Source organism: Adiantum capillus-veneris, chromosome 13 (assembly GCF_014529385.1).
Source record: "Adiantum capillus-veneris isolate H3 chromosome 13, ASM1452938v2, whole genome shotgun sequence".
NCBI classification, from domain to species: Eukaryota; Viridiplantae; Streptophyta; class Polypodiopsida; order Polypodiales; family Pteridaceae; genus Adiantum; species Adiantum capillus-veneris.
In genome coordinates this window covers 119,315,222-119,332,522 of record NC_140943.1, presented here as the reverse complement: position 1 = coordinate 119,332,522, position 17,301 = coordinate 119,315,222, and the positions used below count along the sequence as shown (strand labels likewise).

The following is a 17,301-nucleotide window of genomic DNA, read 5'->3' as shown; positions in this document are numbered from 1 at the left end:
ACCCAAGTTGCAAAATGGTTCTCTGCAAACTGGCTGTACCATTTGTCTGCTAAGCCATCCAAGGTGGATGGAAAGAGTACCAAATAAGCATCTTCTCTATTAAGACCATGACCCCTACAGAGAGATACAAGCCTCCTTGCATGGTCGTCAGCATCTTCTGAAGAGAGTCCTTTGAAGGTAGGGAACTTGATGTTTACCTTGGCCAAAACACTACCAACACCTCCATGGCCCATTGCTGAGCCTGTTGCTCAATAGCCTGCTGTAGCAGAATAGGAGAGAGCTTTACTGGAGAAGGTGATCTGGAAGATGTGGAACTGGATGAAGGAATGGGTGATGTCATATGTGGAGGTATGGGTGATGAGGTTGATGGACTTCTACTAGGTACCAAAGGTTGTCTTCTGTTATAGTACTTCAGAGGGCTCAGTAGTGCGCTTTGACGCTCAACTGACCGCCTTGTATGTGTCATGCAATGACCACCATTCCAACCAAGCTTTGGGCAAGAAGACCCTTAACTGTGGAGCTGAACGAACACAGGTCTAGACCAGGACAAGTGAGGACAGTGACTACACCACCTGGGCCAGGACAAGGGCAAGTGACTAGACCACCTAGCTGGACCAGGACGAGGAGACTGGACCAGGACAAGGAGGATTGGACCAGGACTAGGAGGGACCGGACCAGGACCAGGGACGAGGACGAGGACGAGGACGAGGACTGGTTGGACCAGGGCGAGAGAGGACCAGACCAACAGACTAGCTACACAATGCAAGCAAAGTGGGCAAAGCTAGGTAACAACCAACTAGCTTCACGATTTGTATCTCAACAGAGAGTGAGACTTCATTTCAGGTCCCCAGCAGGATCGCCAAAATGAGAGCACTTGTAGCGCGGATAATGTGTCGTGCTCTCTACAATGGGTGGTCCTCAGTGCAATGTGCGTGACAATCTCACTCAAACAGACTGAAAAGAAAGGAAACAATAGACATCAACTGAGCTCACAAAGACACAACAGCGGACCAGAACATATGACTCGACTATCTCAAAGAATTGATACAGACTCTGGCGTGACAGCACACTCAGCTCCAGTCCAGGACTCACAGGTACAATGGGGGTGTCGAGGCTCAGATGTGCCGGGATAGTGAAGACGTGCTGTGTGTATCGACTCACTCTAGACGACTACGTACAAAATAATACTGACCAAACCGCTACTACTCATATATGCAACCATAAAGAGCAACCAACGGCTCATAAATGACAGCATCTAAGTCTATCTCCACTAGGTGGTGGTGGTGACCTGGCCACGATGTCCACTAAACCACCGTATCCCTGCCGCGTGTCACTGCCCAGCGAGTCCGTCCAGTGTGAACCGACCAGACCAAAGACCAACTGTAAAGTCCAAACTGTACTAACTGTCCTGTGAAAGTGACACTGTAGCCTGCTACAGGGCTGGCTGTACGAACCTACCGAAAATCCCGCTGATAGGCTATATGGACGACCGGATTTTGCGCTGGCTGTGCTGACATAGCAGCGTACAGATTTCCGTATGTTGCGCTGCTTGCAAGTAGCGCTAGCTTTTGGGAGCCTTGTGCTTTTGAGTTTGAAGGCTTTTCATGTAACTGCTTTTCCATGGCCAAGGGCCTTTAAATAAGACCCCGGGCCACTCTCTCGCTCAGAAGTAGTGACAAGCCTCAAAGCAAAGAGGATCCGCGGGCAACTCTACTTTGCTCAAGCATTAATATAAAAAGAAATACCGAAAGGGGTGCCAGTTTTTGGGGCCAATCTCTCTGGGCCCGGAACTACGTTGGGTCGTGTCAACTAAATTGAACTGTGATTTAAGTGTGAAGTATTTTAAAGTGATTCTCTCTCATGTGTCGTGCCAGATTCTCGACTTGGGTGCCCAAGTCTATTACACAAACTCTATGTCCAGATGCTCTGCAGAGTGAGGCCCCAAGGCTCTTATAAACAGTACAAGGGATGCCAAAAGCAGAGCAGCATGTCGTGCAAATTGCTTGCGTCTGCACAGCTTGCCACGTCAGCAATTGCACGCAATTTCTTTAATCGCTTTGTGTCTCCATGGGCCCCATCGGACGAAACCCCCATAAGTTGGAATAACTTATAGAATAGTCATTTTATCCATTATATCCATTAGTTGGACATGCCACGTCATTATTTTGTGACATACCCCCCTCTTGAAAGAATTGTAAACGCCCTTGATTATGCCTGCAAAATCAAACATAAGACACAGACTCTTGAGTACCGACGCAATAGACGACACAAATCCAGCACTTGCACCAAGACGACAGTCACTAAACATTCAAATGAAACTAAAATGAGAGATTGCTTTTCCAACAATCTCTCTTTTGGAAAACAATCTCTCTTTCTGGCTATGTGAATGCCGTTTGGTAAGCTTTTCCTGCTTTTTGGCATCAGCCAGCTGCTTTGCTCTTCCTGCTGCTTCCAGTCGTTGTTTCCCCCCTCATGGCAATGCCATGAGGGGGGAAACAATGCCACATCGACCATCATGTCATCAGCTGCTGACAGCAGTCCAACAATCTGTCAAACTTCAAATGACCTCTCATTCTCACGTACCTTCATGCACGTGTCACTGTGTTTCTGAACGGTTGTCTAAAACAAGTAGTTGACGCAGTTACAAAAAATAATGAATGCTGGGACTTTAGTTATATGGTTGGACATCAAAGTAAGCTGAAGTGCATACATGCTGATCCGGTTCTTAAATGTCTAAACACACTCTTTCTTTGTGTTATTTCAATGTTTTGTTGTATAAAATTATAACCAGCTATGTCATATAATAGAGTACAACTTACAAACTCAGACATCTACTCATTTGGGCAAAGAACACCAAAAATTTGAAACCTATAATAAAGGTTCCATGACAATCTACCAAATCTCTCAAGCATTAAGTATGTCCCAGGTATAAATAAATGTGGTAGAAAGTAATTTGAGACTAGAAAAGTAATAAGGCCTTGTTTAATTCAGCGTGCATAATCCTTATCTAGGTTCCTAAGCATCAAAACAATCTATAACAATAAGCTTTAAGGTGTTGGTTGCTCAGAGTTGACAGTTAAACTAGAGAGACTAACATGGCGTATAATGTACAACCTTTCAATATGACTCTTTTGATAAAGCATTTTTTCTTTAGCTACTAGCACAACACTCTGAATCCTGGACACGATAAAATTCACAATCTTAAGCTATCATTACATCTTCTGTGAGAATAAATAAAAGCCATTCCTACCTCTGTCCGACTCCAAACAACAGTAAGCGATACTAAATTTTGAATTTCTCGAAGCCTTGGAACATATTGGCCTCGGACAAACAAGCCTGCTCCAATCAAGGCCAATTTAGGTAGCTCTACTCCTTGATCATTTGGCATTATCACCTGCTCATGATAAATACACATCAAATTTTAGTTCAGCAATCTCCAAGTCGGCAAAGAGATTGACCTCCTAACATCAGCACTAGGGGCTTATGGTCTTCCTTTGAGTGGATATTAAGTTAGTTTTGATTCAACACACTTGGGTACAGTAGATAGATATTAAATGCAGATATATGCAAAAAGAACAATCCAGATATCACATTCTCTTTAAAAATTTGAAAAGAAAGGAAAGTGTGCGTTAACTCCACTTGCTTATCAATAGATCAACAGGATTGGGTGCCTAGTAGTCATATGGTTGTGTTCTCTAGCACACCAAAGGTACTACGCCTATAGTATTCTTCTTATGGAACTTCTATGCATGACATTTTCTGTACAGAAATGAATAGTTGCAACACTATAAACTCTTCAAATTTTTAATGAAGCCCAACTTTTTGACCAACTGAGTTTCAGGGTGTCAAAGTGACAGCAGAATAGGTGATTCTGATGTTAAGCGGGCAGCAACTGGTGCCATGACAACTCTCCTTGTGTGGAGCTAGCCACCTGTTCAAGATCCAGTTTCACAAACCTATCAATGACTCACAAGGAGTGTGTGCACACTCGGACAGTTGTAACTTGGACTTTTGGTCAATAAAAGAAAGAATACTGCCAGGGGTGCTTAGTTGAGGGGCCAATGCTTCTAAGAGTGGGACTCCGCCACTCTGTATCTCTCATCTGTAACGTTTTTCAAATTCCAATTTTTTGTTTTCCATTCAAGTTCAGTATTGTTCCAATGTTTTATTGCCTTGTCAGGTGACTACTGGTTCGATGCTCTAGCTCGTAAGCCACAAGTTTCCAAATTAATAACAGTGTTACATCATGATTTTGATGAGATATTATGTGGTTTCAACCTATTAAAAGTGGGGAGACAGTTTCAAGCTGGTCTCACAAGGACAGTTACTTCAAGTGTAAGGCCAAATATTGTGTGACGAGGGCTTTGTAACAAAAAGGATTGACGAAGTGCCATTCCACCTTTTGTTGGGTATATAAGCATTGAGACAATGCTTAAGGCAATGCAGAGTCATTTCTATTGCCTCAGCTCATGGATGCCTATGTGCGGACTTGCATGATATGTCAAAAGGTGAAGCATGGCGATACAAGGCACAGAACTTCTATAAACTCTACCATTCCAATTCATGGATGCTGCACGAACTTGCATGATATGTCAAAAGGGTGAAGTATGACAAAAACAAAGCAAAAGGCCTTCCACAAACTTTACCGATTCTAGATTGATTGTCATAAGAGTCAATTGCTATGGTGTCACATGAACATTGCTCTATGTGCCACGTGTACATGCTTCATGGACTTCTAGAGCCAATTTTCCATGTTTGGAACCCTCTTGCATAATGGTCTGTACACACTTTTTGACACGTATTGTTACACTATGGTGGGTATCTGGCATGAGGTGCATGTAGTTTTAGGTTAGAGGAATCCAGCGGAGCCATTCCCCGCGTCAATCCAATTCCCAGGTGGTAGATGTGTGACAGTTTCACACAAAAACCTAGCGAAAGTCAAGTTTATTCATAAATCATTTTATGATTTATATTTATAATTGTCTTCCAGTTTTGCCCTACCCAGACCTTAAGAGATTTATACGCCCCAAACCTCACCTATAAAGTGAGCCAGAGCCCTAGCGTTTTGGCATCAGAGGAGACAGCGCCAGACCAGCCTTTGCGTTTTTGCAGAGCAGCAGCCAGTTAGCGTTTAGCCTCAGATCAGCCAATGTCACAAATTGCTTACGTGTCCAGCCACTAAAGAACAGAGCCAACCTGCAAATCTTGGCTGAGGAGCCTAAACCCTAAGTGAAGAAGCAGAAGCAGCAGAAGAAGTTTTACCAACTTACAGAGTCTTGCCGAGTGGCCTATTTTTAAAGAAGAGTTCTCAGCAACTTATGGGACCCTGTCCGATGGGGCCCAAGGGACCTAAAGCCCTTAAAATAAAACGGGATCACACACACTCAATCTCTTGCAAAAAAGGTGATAACATGGTAGCTATACGGACGCCCATGATTTACACTGATGATGTGGCAGGCTGTACGGACTTCCGCGAGTTGCACTGGCAAGTGCTGACGTGGTAGTTGTACGGAATTCCCTATTTTGCGCTAGCAGCTTTTGGGCGCTAGTGCTTTTGAGGCCGTATGTTTTTGAGTTTGAATGCTTTTCATGTAATTTCTTTTCAAGGCCAATGGCCTTTAAATATGTGCAGAGGGCTCATTCTCTGACACACTTCTAGGTGAAGGTGCACAATCTTGAGTACTAGTGTTGTACTGAGTTCAAGCAATATAAAGAAATACCGAAAGGGGCGCCAAGGTTTGGGGCCAATGCTCTCTTGGGGTGAAGCTCCGCCACTCCTCGTCTGGTGTTGTGCATCTCTTTCAGTTCAGTTGTTATTTGAAATGCTTAAAGTTGTTCAGTATGCTCTTTTCCGTTGGCATGTGGTGCCCCTCGTGGTCGCAGTTTGAGAGCAGTCTTGATACAGGAGGGCCATGTTATAGCTTATGAGAGTAGGATGTTTTCACTTCCTGAACGGGTTGCACAAATTTATGAGAAAGAGCGTTTGGCCGTTATCCATGCTCTTACGCAGTGTCAACATTTTCTACTCAAAGCATTCACAAATCATCAGAGTTTACGCTACTTCCTGTCACATAAGCAACTTTCGGGAAAGCAGATGAGGTAGGCTAACATTCTATCAAAGTTTCATTTCCAGATATTCCATGTTTAGGGACAAGAGAATTTAGTGGTAGATGCGTTGTCTCGCAAGGCCTTGGTTCTGGCTATTTCCGCAATCCATCATAGAAGCTTCGGGAATATGGTAGATCAATACGCCACTGATCCTTATTCTGCAGACATCTTTAACCGATTGCAGAGTGGGGAGACAGTCGCGGGCTATTCCATACGGAACGGCTATTTGGTGCGGAAAACGATGTTGTGTGTTACACAACCTTTGAGGGAAAAGTTTTTAACAGAGTGCCATTGTCCACCTATTTCGGGCCACCGCGGCATAGATACCGCCTTGAAGGGTGTTGAGCGTTACTTCTACTGGCCGAGGCTCAAAAAGGATGTGGACCTATTTGTTCGCAGTTGCTTAGTATGCCTAAAGGTCAAGTTTGACAGGCATAAGGCACCAAGACTCCTACAACCTTTACCCATACCCTCTCGTCCCTGGGAAAGCATTGCCATGGATGTTATTTTTTATCTTCCCAAGACTCAGAGTGGGCATGATGGCACTTGGATAGTCATCGACAGATTCAGTAAGCAGACCCACTTTATTCCGGTAAAGGAGACGGTTAAGCCCAATCATTTGGAGAAACTGTTTGTCTCACAGATTTTCCGATTACATGGTATGCCTGAGTCCATTGTTTCGGACAGAGATCCCCAATTTACTAGTTTGTTTTGGAGGGCAATTTGGGAGAACATTGGCACGCGGTTGCAGTTCTCGTCCTCGTTCCACCCCGAACAACGGGCAATCTGAGATAGCCAATTCGGTGATTTTGGATTTATTGAAGTCTTATATTTCAGATCAGAAGACTCAATGGGAAAAGTATTTGCCCTTGGTGGAGTTTGCCTACAACACCACAGTTCATTCATCGACCGGGAAGGTTCCATTTGAGGTAATCGAGGGTGCTAAGAAGGTACCACCATTTCTAAGCACCAAAGGTAAGATTTTTGAAGCAGATCAGTACACGCGAAATCTGGACACTGCTTTTGCCAAGGTTTGTGAGGCTCTTGAGAAGTCTCAAGCACGGCATAAGAAGGCAGCGGACAAGCATTGACGCGACTTGCAGCTGAAGGAGGATGACTGGGTGCGGTGCTCTTATGGGAAATCCAATTCCAAATTTTCTTTTTTCCCGCGGCACCTATGGCTTCAGGCAAGGATGAGTCGACTCCCTCTGCATCCAGAGATGCAGCAAGAAATTACAACGAAGATTCCGGCAAGGAGTATGGCCCGCCTCGGACTACTCAGGCGGAGCGTCGAGAGATGGAGCGTCGCCAATTGATCGGCGATGCAACAAAGCTGATGCTCAATTTTGCGAAGGACCCAAAATTTGCAAAATATATAAGAGAGACTTCTTTTCAGGAAGTGCATGCGCAGTGGCAGAAAACCACACCACCACCCCCAAAACCCGCTCTCAAGAAACCTTCTGCTCACAAGAAATATTCAGAGAAGGAATTAGAAGAGGTGGTTGATGCACAAACTGCTCAGCTTTTTGATGCGCAAAACAAAGCTAAAAAGCACGGCAAAAAACAGAAGAAAGGCACTGACTTCCCGGGCTATTTGGGTCGTCAATTGACATTTGAAAAGGCAAAGAAACAAAAGAAGCGTGTTCGATTTGAAGAAGTACCCAGTTCTTCTTCTTCTTCTTCTTCTGATAGTTCTTTTAGCTCATCTGACTCGAGCGAAGAAGACCCAAAAGGCAAAAAGAGAAGCAAGAAACAACGCTTCGAAAAGGGCAAGAAAAAGGCAAAGAAGTCTAATCTCGCACAGTTCTACAGAAGACTCGTCTATAGACACTTAAGACTCTGATGAGAGCAACTTTTATGCAAAGAAGAAGAATTTTTACAAAGGCAACCAGTATGACTTTCTCGAAGACAAAAGCAAGAAAGTCCGAGAGTTTAAGGAAGGTAGACAGTCAATTAAATTTGACATGTTTTCGGGATATAGAGATGCTTTGAAGGCTTTGTCTTTTGTACAGCAGTTTGACATCGCTTTCGCGGGAGGACGTTACTCCGAGCACTCTAACATTCGGAGAGCTGCCTCTTACTTAAAGCGGAATGCTCGAACTTGGAGGTCCACGCTTCTATTAAGCAAGACTGCGCCAGTTAAATGGCTGAAATTCAAGAGGCTTTTTATTTCTTCTTGGTTGATTCGAGAGTATGAACGTGATATATGAACTGCTTGGAACCATCTTCGGATGACTAAGAAAGATACAGTGGACGCTTATTGCGAGAGATTCTGGAGCTCTTTTCTACCCGCCTCTTCATTTAAGAAGATCTCGTTCAAGGAACAGATTGAGTGGTTTACCTTGGGTCTACCTACAGAGATCCAAGATCACTGCTTGGAACAGAAGTCAGCTTCTATTCAAGAGTTGATGAGTCATGCGAAACGGGGTTTTGCCATTCACTCTGGCAGTCTCCTACCCCACCGATGAGATCATGACACAAAGAGCTGAACAGACTTCGACAAAGGAAAGTAGAAAGAGAAAGAGCAACTCAAAAAAGAAAGATGCACGACCCAAGCTTACTCCTCAGGAGCGAGCTCGCTTCATCAGGGAAGGGAAGTGCTTTGGATGCGGGGAAACTGGACATATCTCCGCGAAGTGCCCTAAGAAGGCACAAAAAGGATAGAATGACAAGGACGACGAAAGGCCTCAGAATTCGAGAGCAGCTAAGGAACGTGAAGAAAAGGCAAGATGAAAACAGGACTGGTTCCAAACTGTGTGGGTACCGATCCCAGCACGTTGGACGAGAGTACAGAACTTTGTCGAGCTTGGGGCAAAGTGAAAGACCAAGAGGCCCTGATCTTCTTTGATAGAGGAGCCAAGGCCAACTTCGTTTCACCGGAATTGGCGGCGCGGCTCGATATCACTCCCGATCGGATGGGACCACTTGCGGAGGCAGTTCTAGCGGCACCCGGCAGGGACGTAGCCATTAGACCTGTCATTGACAAACTTCTGTTGCATTGTCAGGGGTATTTGGGGCATGAGGACTTTTACATAATGACTTTGGAAGGTTGTGATGTTCTCTTGGGAATTCCCTGGTACCACAAGAACAACGTCGTGGTCGACTATCGGGTAAGGAAAGCAACATTGACTACAGAGAAGGGCAGAACCATTGTACTCGGTATAAAACTGAAGGGCGAGTCTGTCCCTATTGTATCGGCTTCGGCCATTTCTAAATTAATGAAATCCGGTCTATTTGTTTACTCGATCTTTATGAAAGAGTTGAGTAATGAGGATAGGATAAATATGTCTAAAGTTGATAAAGAACGCCAAGATTTTCTCCACTCTCATGCCGATGGCTTCTTAGAGGGCCTGCCAGGCGAGTTACCACCTGCTCGTCCTGAATATCATACCATTGATTTGATTCCTGGAAGCACACCACCGAACCGGCCACCTTACCGTGCGAGCCGAGCACAGAATGAAGAGATTATGAACCAAGTGAAAGACCTCTTGAAAAAGGGTCTTGTCCAGCCAAGTACTTCACCGTATTGCTCTCCAGTGTTGTTGGTTTTGAAGAAAGACGGATCTTGGAGAACGTGCATCGATTATAGAGCTCTCAACAAAATCACCATCAAGAACAAATTTCCGATTCCTAGAATCGATGATATACTCGACAGATTACAGGGATCCTCGTGCTTTAGCAGGATTGATTTGAAGACTGGATATCATCAGATCAGAATTGCACCGGGAGACGTCTACAAGACAGCATTTCGGACGACTTTCGGGTTATTTGAGTTTTTGGTGATGCCTTTTGGCTTAACCAATGCTCCTACGACATTTAACCGGATGATGGACAGGATTTTTCGAGAGTACATGCTATTTGTTGGCACTTTCTTTGACGATATCATTGTTTTCTCCACGAATGAGGCAGAACATGGAGATCATCTGCTTCAGGTCTTTCAGGCATTACGAGATCACAAGTTAATGATTAATGCAAAGAAATATGAATTTTTCCTACAGAGATACACTTTTTGGGACACATTGTGTCAGCAGGAGCAAGAGTGCAAATGGATCCGGCCAAGATAGAGACTATCTGTGATTGGCCCGATTTGAAGAATGTCCATGAAGTTAGAAGCTTCTTGGGACTCTCCTCTAACTTCTAAGCTATTAGCTCCTCTAACTTCTAAGCTCTACTCTCTCTCCACCATCATGTCATCTCAAGCCAACTCCACTTCTCAAGCCGGCTCTTCTCAAAGGAGGCATGCCGTGCAAACATGGTCGTGGTGGGATGAAGTCGACTCTAGCACGAGTGGCAAAGGTGGCGGTGCAAGACCATGGACATGCAAGCTATGCCCGTACAAGAGAACGGGTGGTGCAAACAAAGTGCGAGCCCATCTTCTTGATGAATCCGGTCACGAGGTGAAGTTTTGCCCTCGAGTAACTCCTGAGAAGAGATTGGATCTTCTTGAGAAGCTCACGGTGTATGAGGTTGCGGAAGCGGCCAAGAGGGGCCGTTTTGTTGCCATTGATTTCTCCGCCACGGCGACACCGCGAGAGCAAAGGGAAGCAAACCTTGACGACATCTCTCAAGCGTTCAAGACAAATGCATCTACACAGTCCTCTTCCGTTGTGCATCGCCAAAGCACCCTCAACAAAAATTGGAATCCTAAATTGAAGGAAGAGGTGGAAAGGTCGGTTGCCCAATTCTTCTTCCACGACCACATTGCCTTCCATGCTTCGCGGTGAGTTTCCCTTGGCATATGCACATTGCAATCTCCCATTTTGTATTCATTATGGGTTCTCGACTCTCGACTCTCCACACTAACACAACATGCTCTATTTTGTGTGGATAGGTCTCCATACTTTCAAACCATGGTTACGAAAATAGGGGAATATGGCTCCTCTTATGTGTCACCTTCATCAGAGAGGCTTCGCACCACCCTCCTTGACAAAGAGAAGCTTGCCGTGGAGCAAGCGGCCCAAGCAACAAAGGATTTGTGGGAGACCAATGGCGTCTCTCTCCTTGTAGATGGATGGAGCGACACCCGCAAGCGGTCCATCTATGGAGTGGTGGCCTACTCTCGGGGGGAGATGTACTTTGTGGAGTCACATGATGCATCCGATAGTGGCAAGGCCACGGAGATGCTTGCTACGGAGTGGACAAGCACCATAGAAATCACCGGCCCGGAGAATGTCCTTTGTATGGTTGCAGATGGAGAGGCGTCATGTAAGGTGCAACGGAATGAATGTTGTATTTTCTCAAGATTAGTGATCTTTATTGCTCAAGGTTCCTTTTAGTTCTTAGGGAAAGAGAGAGCTTTCCGTCTTGTAGAGTGCTGTGGTCACGAACAAAGTGAGTGGATATTGTGCATGCAAGTGAATGAGACTGAGAGAAGGAGAGAGAAGAGATACGACACCGAGAGGTTGTAAAACCCTCCTCCGAAGGCCCCACTCTCGTCGGCGAGAGTGGTCTATTCTTTGATTGCACAAAGGTGTACAATGCGAATGCAATGGACTGATGCAATGGGACTATGCCGATGACGACGACGGTGATGACGGCGACGACTCGATGGCTGAAATCTGTGGGCTTCTAATCGCTGAATTCGGGGACTGTTTCGGTGGCTGAAAATGACTGTTTTGGCTGCGTTTTCTTGGGCTAAACTTGGGGGATCATCTGCAACTGAATGGGGGCTGATCTGCTACTATTCCTCTGATGAGAAGCTACGTTCATCTATGGCTGAAATCTGCGTTTTCTTCTATGCTGAACTGTGGATCTGCTGGCGTTTTTGATGGGCTGAAAAACGCTAGGAAGAACTGAGGTCTGCTGGCGTTTTTGCATTAAAAAACGCTGGCTGAAAGTGGAGTGTCTTGGTAATGAAACGCTGGCCTGAATGCCCTGTGGGAAGTCGCTAGGCAATGGCTGCTCTGGCGATGGCTGATCCTGGACAAAACGCCAAGAGGAAGTGGGAGGTATGGCGATGGGGGGTCATGAGGGGGGGTACTGCTGAGAAGTTGCCTATTGAGCGGGAAGCTCCTGCTGCCTTTTCTGCCAGAAAGTGCTAACTTGGGTTTGCTTATATATTAACTTAGCAAAATTGCCCTACCTACTTTTGTAGGAAAGTCACTTAAAAATAATAAGTGAAAATTCCAATAAATAGGAAAATAGGCTAAATGCACTAGAAAATTCCCCTGACTGATGCTAATGGATTCTGATGGGAATTCCGATGATCATGCTGTGTGCAACCGGAGGATATGCATCTATGCTAAGTGACTGGGCATGCACGGTCTACGAATAGACTCACAAAAGTGCCAGATCACTTCTAATCTAAACTTGATTGGAGTGACTGAACCCTGTTATGCTGTAGCTTGTCCACGGACACATAGGGTTGGATGTGTCACATGACATCCCCTCCTTTTCAAAGTGAGGTACTGATACCGAACTGTATGGCGTCGAGAGAAACCGCCAACAGCATCCGGAATCCTGGAAGGGACTCTTCGCCGGCCCACTCTGCTGTGTGGGTCGAGCGGTACTTGAACTTCATAAAGGTCTACAACGGTTGCTTCTTTGGGCCGCGCCGAAAGCGACACAAAGTCTTCCATGGCTCCTTCCTTGCTTCAACTTCGTCTAGAGATCTACTTCCTTCGTCTTCAAGAATCTCCATGGCTGAAAATTCCTGAAACCATCTCCAACACAAAACCATGAACATATCCATTCCATGTAAAGTGAAGAAAAAAAATCTCATCTTCTCTAAAGACTGTGTATGCAATGTAGATGAACATAGAGACACAGTGACAACCCGTTCATCAAACACATGCAAACAATGAGGTCGAATCTTTCTGTTTGATCGAAATCAATCAACTGTGGCAAATCACAATGGAAATGTCCATGCTTGGTACTCATACAATCGTGTGCTCATTCAGAAACTATGTCATGCCAAGGAAGAGACATGGAATGTGACTTCCTGACATACAAACTTTCAACTTTTCATGCACAATCCCCATACATTCGTGCTCATCCATGAGAGAAACGTGCTCAACATACACTATGTCATGCCTAGGAAAAGGGATCACATAACGATGCTGACTAAATACAGGACACCTTCACGAATGAAACACTCGAACAATGCGTGCGTATCAATCATGCGAACACATAATACTTCCTGTGATGGTTCTTTGGACCAAGGCTCGAGAGCCAAGATCGCTTCTTCCAGGTCTATCGAATCTTCTTGTGGGGGATCTATGGACCTTGACTCGAAAGCCAAGATCAATTCTTGGTGATTGATCGAATCTACAACGAGGTTAGCTTCACTAGAAAAAGCATCAACTAACACATCATCCTTGTGAACAATCATATCTTGTTCATGCAATTCATCATGCTTGTCTTTATCATCCGAATCATCATGCAAATCATGGTCAATCAAATCATTATCATGCTTCACACAATCATGCAAATCCTCTGTGTCATGTTGTGGAGAGAGAGAGACTGAGAGAATCTCCTTATCCCGAATCCTTTCAACCTTGTCCTGCATATTAGCAATGAGAGATGGAGAATGAGCAATGTCCTCTCCACGAATGACAATAGGAGAATCACTTTTGGCATTGAGAGTTATAGTGTTAGTCAGAAAATTCATGAGAGCGTCATTATCACGAAACCATCGAATGCCCAAAATCATATCACATCCTGAGAGAGGAGAAACAACAAATCTTCTAGTGAAGGCGGTCTGTTTAATTGCAAATAACACATCAAGGCATTCCTCGGTGATGAGAGAGTCCATACCAGGATGAAAGCCAGAGACCTCGATAGGAGATCTCGGACTAACTTCGAAGCGGGCTCTCTCAACAAGAGAGAAACTGATCACATCATGCATACTACCTAGGTCAAACAATATGACAAAACGGTGCCCCGACATACGACCATAACATTTAATGAGAGAATCATCAATGGGAGGGTCCTGAGAAACTTTGGGCACAATCGTGTTATCATTCATTGCATTGACAGATGTAGTGGGTGCTGTGGGTTCTTTAGATTCATTCGATTCAAGCTTAGGACATGTTCTTTTTATGTGACCCTTAATGTGACAATGAAAACAACGACCTTCTTTAGAATAAGTGTTGTTCTTCCGAAGTGATGTATCCTCCTACAATTCCTTGTGCTACCTTTTCATCTGGAGTAAGCTTAGGTTTAGCAGTTGTGTTAGCCTTACCCTTAGATTCATTGGAAAAATTCTTTGATGAGATACTGTTGGAAGATTGGTTAGAAGAGTTATCATTCTTACCGTTCTTACCGTTCTGAGGAGTCTGCGAGGTACTTGTGGAAGTCTTGTTCTCCTTCGGCTTTCCTTTGTTGTGCTTCATCTCCTGTGCGAGAGCAATCGCTACCGCCTTGTTGAGATCGATTGGATCGAATACCTCGACATCGTACTTGATATACTCGTCCAATCCAAAGAGAAAAGCCCCTTTTCGCTCTTCATCCGACATGCGTAATTGGATACCTAGCCGCAAAACACGATTAGAAAAAGACATAACCGGCATACCATTTTGCTTGAGAGCGCGCCAATCGTCCTTCAATCGTGCGAGGTACTGAGGTGGCATAAACCGCGCCTTGAGCTTGTCTTGGAAATCAGCCCAACTAAAAGAGAGGGGCGTGAAATCGTCGGCTGCCTCTAGGTGCGCGGCTAGCTGTGCCTCTTGCCATGCGTGGTACCAATTGATGGCATCACCCACAAGGTACATAGCTGCCGTCAAAACTTTGCTATTGCTTGTCTTCTTAGTTGTCGCAAAATAAGCATTAAATTGATGCAACCAAGAATGAATAACTGTAACATCCATCTTACCGTCATACTTACTGAAAATCAGTAACTGGATGGTTGGAATCCGCGTCGTGGCTTGCGCCACTTAACGAACTCCCACGATCTTTGGGTGGTTCGGTCTTCGAGGCTAGGATTTGGGCAATAAATTCTTGATTGCAAAGCTCCCTTTGAGCTTCACGCTCGGCTCCTTTTCTGCTTTTCGTGCATTTCGTTCTTCGCGCTCGCGTTCAAGAGCAAGTCGATTTTTTTCTTGTTGTGCGGCAAATCTTGCGTTTCTTTCGTCGCGCTCGCGGTCCTTGGCTGCATGATCTGCGACCATTCTTGCAATTCTGTCGTCGCGCTCACGGTCCTGAGCAAGGCGATTTTCTTCTTGTTTTGCCGCAAGAGCAAGACGCTCGCGTTCTAAAGCAAGGCACTTGTCTTCCTGTCTATCCATCATGGCCATCATCTGCTTCATCATTGCCTCCATAGGGTCTGGCGTAGATGGCGAAGGAGGAGGGTTGGAAAAATCTCCTGGTGGAGAGAATCCTTCGTCGCCTCTCTCATGCTCATCACCTGAATGCGAAGTATCCATACCGCTTCGGGTGACGACCATGCACTATGATCTTGGGGTCTTAAGCTCACGAAGAATTTGGTTCTTGAGGGTCTTGGTTCTTGGGTTCTTGGGTTCTTGAGGATCTTGAGGTTCTTGAGGTTTTCTTTCGCTTGCAAATCGCGTTGGAGAAGGATCTTCTCTTCACCCGAGTTCTACCCTTTTCTGTGGGCGCACCCCTTGGCGGCCTTGCGCTCACACCAAGGTTGCTTTTTCCCACCTCACGTCGATTGGCCGGCCACTAAGTGCACAGTCCACTCTCAATGAGTGAAAAGAGACACAAGGGGAGGCTGGACAAGCCCTTCTTTCTTGGGATTCCTGTCACTCTTCAACAAAACACGATTAGGAATCGCCACGCTCAAGTAAACTTCGGTTCGTGCGATCGCAACAAGCAAAAAAATTCTTGTGGTTCTTGTGGTTCTTTCCTTGAGTAATGCAGAACACTTCCAAAGCTCTGATACCAATGTAAGGTGCAACGGAATGAATGTTGTATTTTCTCAAGATTAGTGGAAGGTCATGTGATCTCATGTGATGTCGAGTGATGTCGTGTGATGTGACTGTTGATTAGTACATGTGCTAGATGTGTGTTCCTAGTACGTAGGTACTAACAGTCAGTGTCTGCTAAGACGGTTTATGGCCTCTGTCTGTTTTGCAGGCGTAATCGAGGGCGATTACAATGCTTTCAAGAGGGGGGTATGTTACAAAGTGATGACGTGGCTGCCCGCTCTGCTGAAACCCTAACCCTAAAAATCTGAAACCCTAATTCTATTGAAACCCTAACCCTGAAAATCTGAAACCCTAATTCTGTTGAAACCCTAATGCTGCCCTAACCCTAACCCTAATCCTGAACTTTGCTGACGTGGCAGTTGACACGTGGCAGCTATACGGATCTCCATAATTTGCGGCGTGAATTGCGCTGGCAGCTTTTGACAGCTTTTGAGCAATGCTTTTTCTACACAATTGGAAGAGAGAGAACCTCTTTGCTTTAATTTACTAAGCGAGAGCGAGAGAGAGAGAGAGAGAGAGAGAGAGAGAGAGAGAGAGAGAGAGAGAGAGAGAGAGAGAAAAGCCTCTTTGCTTTATTTTAGCAAGAGAGAGAGAGAAAGAGAAACTGCTTTATTTTTGCAAAGCTTTTGAGCTTTTGATTTTCAGCTTTTGGGGCTCTGCTTTTGGCATCCCTTGTACCTTTAAATTTGTGAGCAGGCCTCTCACAACTCAGAGCATTTGGACGCAGAGTCTCAGTGTGAGCGCCTGCCCGCACTCTTGTACTTAATACTCAGATTCATACAAAAAGAAATACCGAAAGGTGCGCCAGTCTTTGGGGCCAATATCTCTAGGCACGGAACTCCGCCGGGCCAGTGTGAATCAATTGTGAACTATGAACTGTTTTGAAGTGGTTATTTGGTGTTGTCGCGGTAGATTCTTGACTTGGAGTGTCCAAGTTTGTTACAGGGGCTCTCTCTCTATGATTGGCTTGGGAGCACTGAGCAAAGAGAGGACCCTCAGACATTGTACTTTGCTCAAAAATTAATAAAAAAATAAATACCGAAAGGGGCTCAATTCCAGGAACCCCGAACAAAGCTCTTGCTCTTTGATACCTTGGTAGCTTCGACTATGCTCTATGGGGTTCAAGTTTGGGGACCCTCTGTGGGTCAGGATGGGTGGAGAGTATCGAGAGACCCTTGGTATCTATGATCTCACGGTTGATTAGAGCCAAGGCCTCCGTGCCACATGAGATCATTAGAGCAAAGTTAGCGGCCCCTCCATGGAGATAGAGGCGCTTACAAGGTCACTCCCCTTTATGCACAGCTTA

At 45.2% G+C, this 17,301-nt stretch overlaps 1 protein-coding gene across 1 annotated transcript in view; it reads right to left on the bottom strand.

Annotated features, from left to right (window-relative positions):
- Window positions 1-17,301, bottom strand: part of LOC147444753 (NAD(P)-binding Rossmann-fold superfamily protein) — a 122,117-nt gene that overhangs the window by 101,770 nt on the left and 3,046 nt on the right. The window contains exon 2 of the mRNA XM_086527287.1: window positions 3,251-3,394. Within this exon, the coding sequence (XP_086383413.1) occupies window positions 3,251-3,388 (138 nt within the window). The 5' untranslated portion in view covers window positions 3,389-3,394. The remainder of the gene's footprint in view (window positions 1-3,250; window positions 3,395-17,301) is intronic.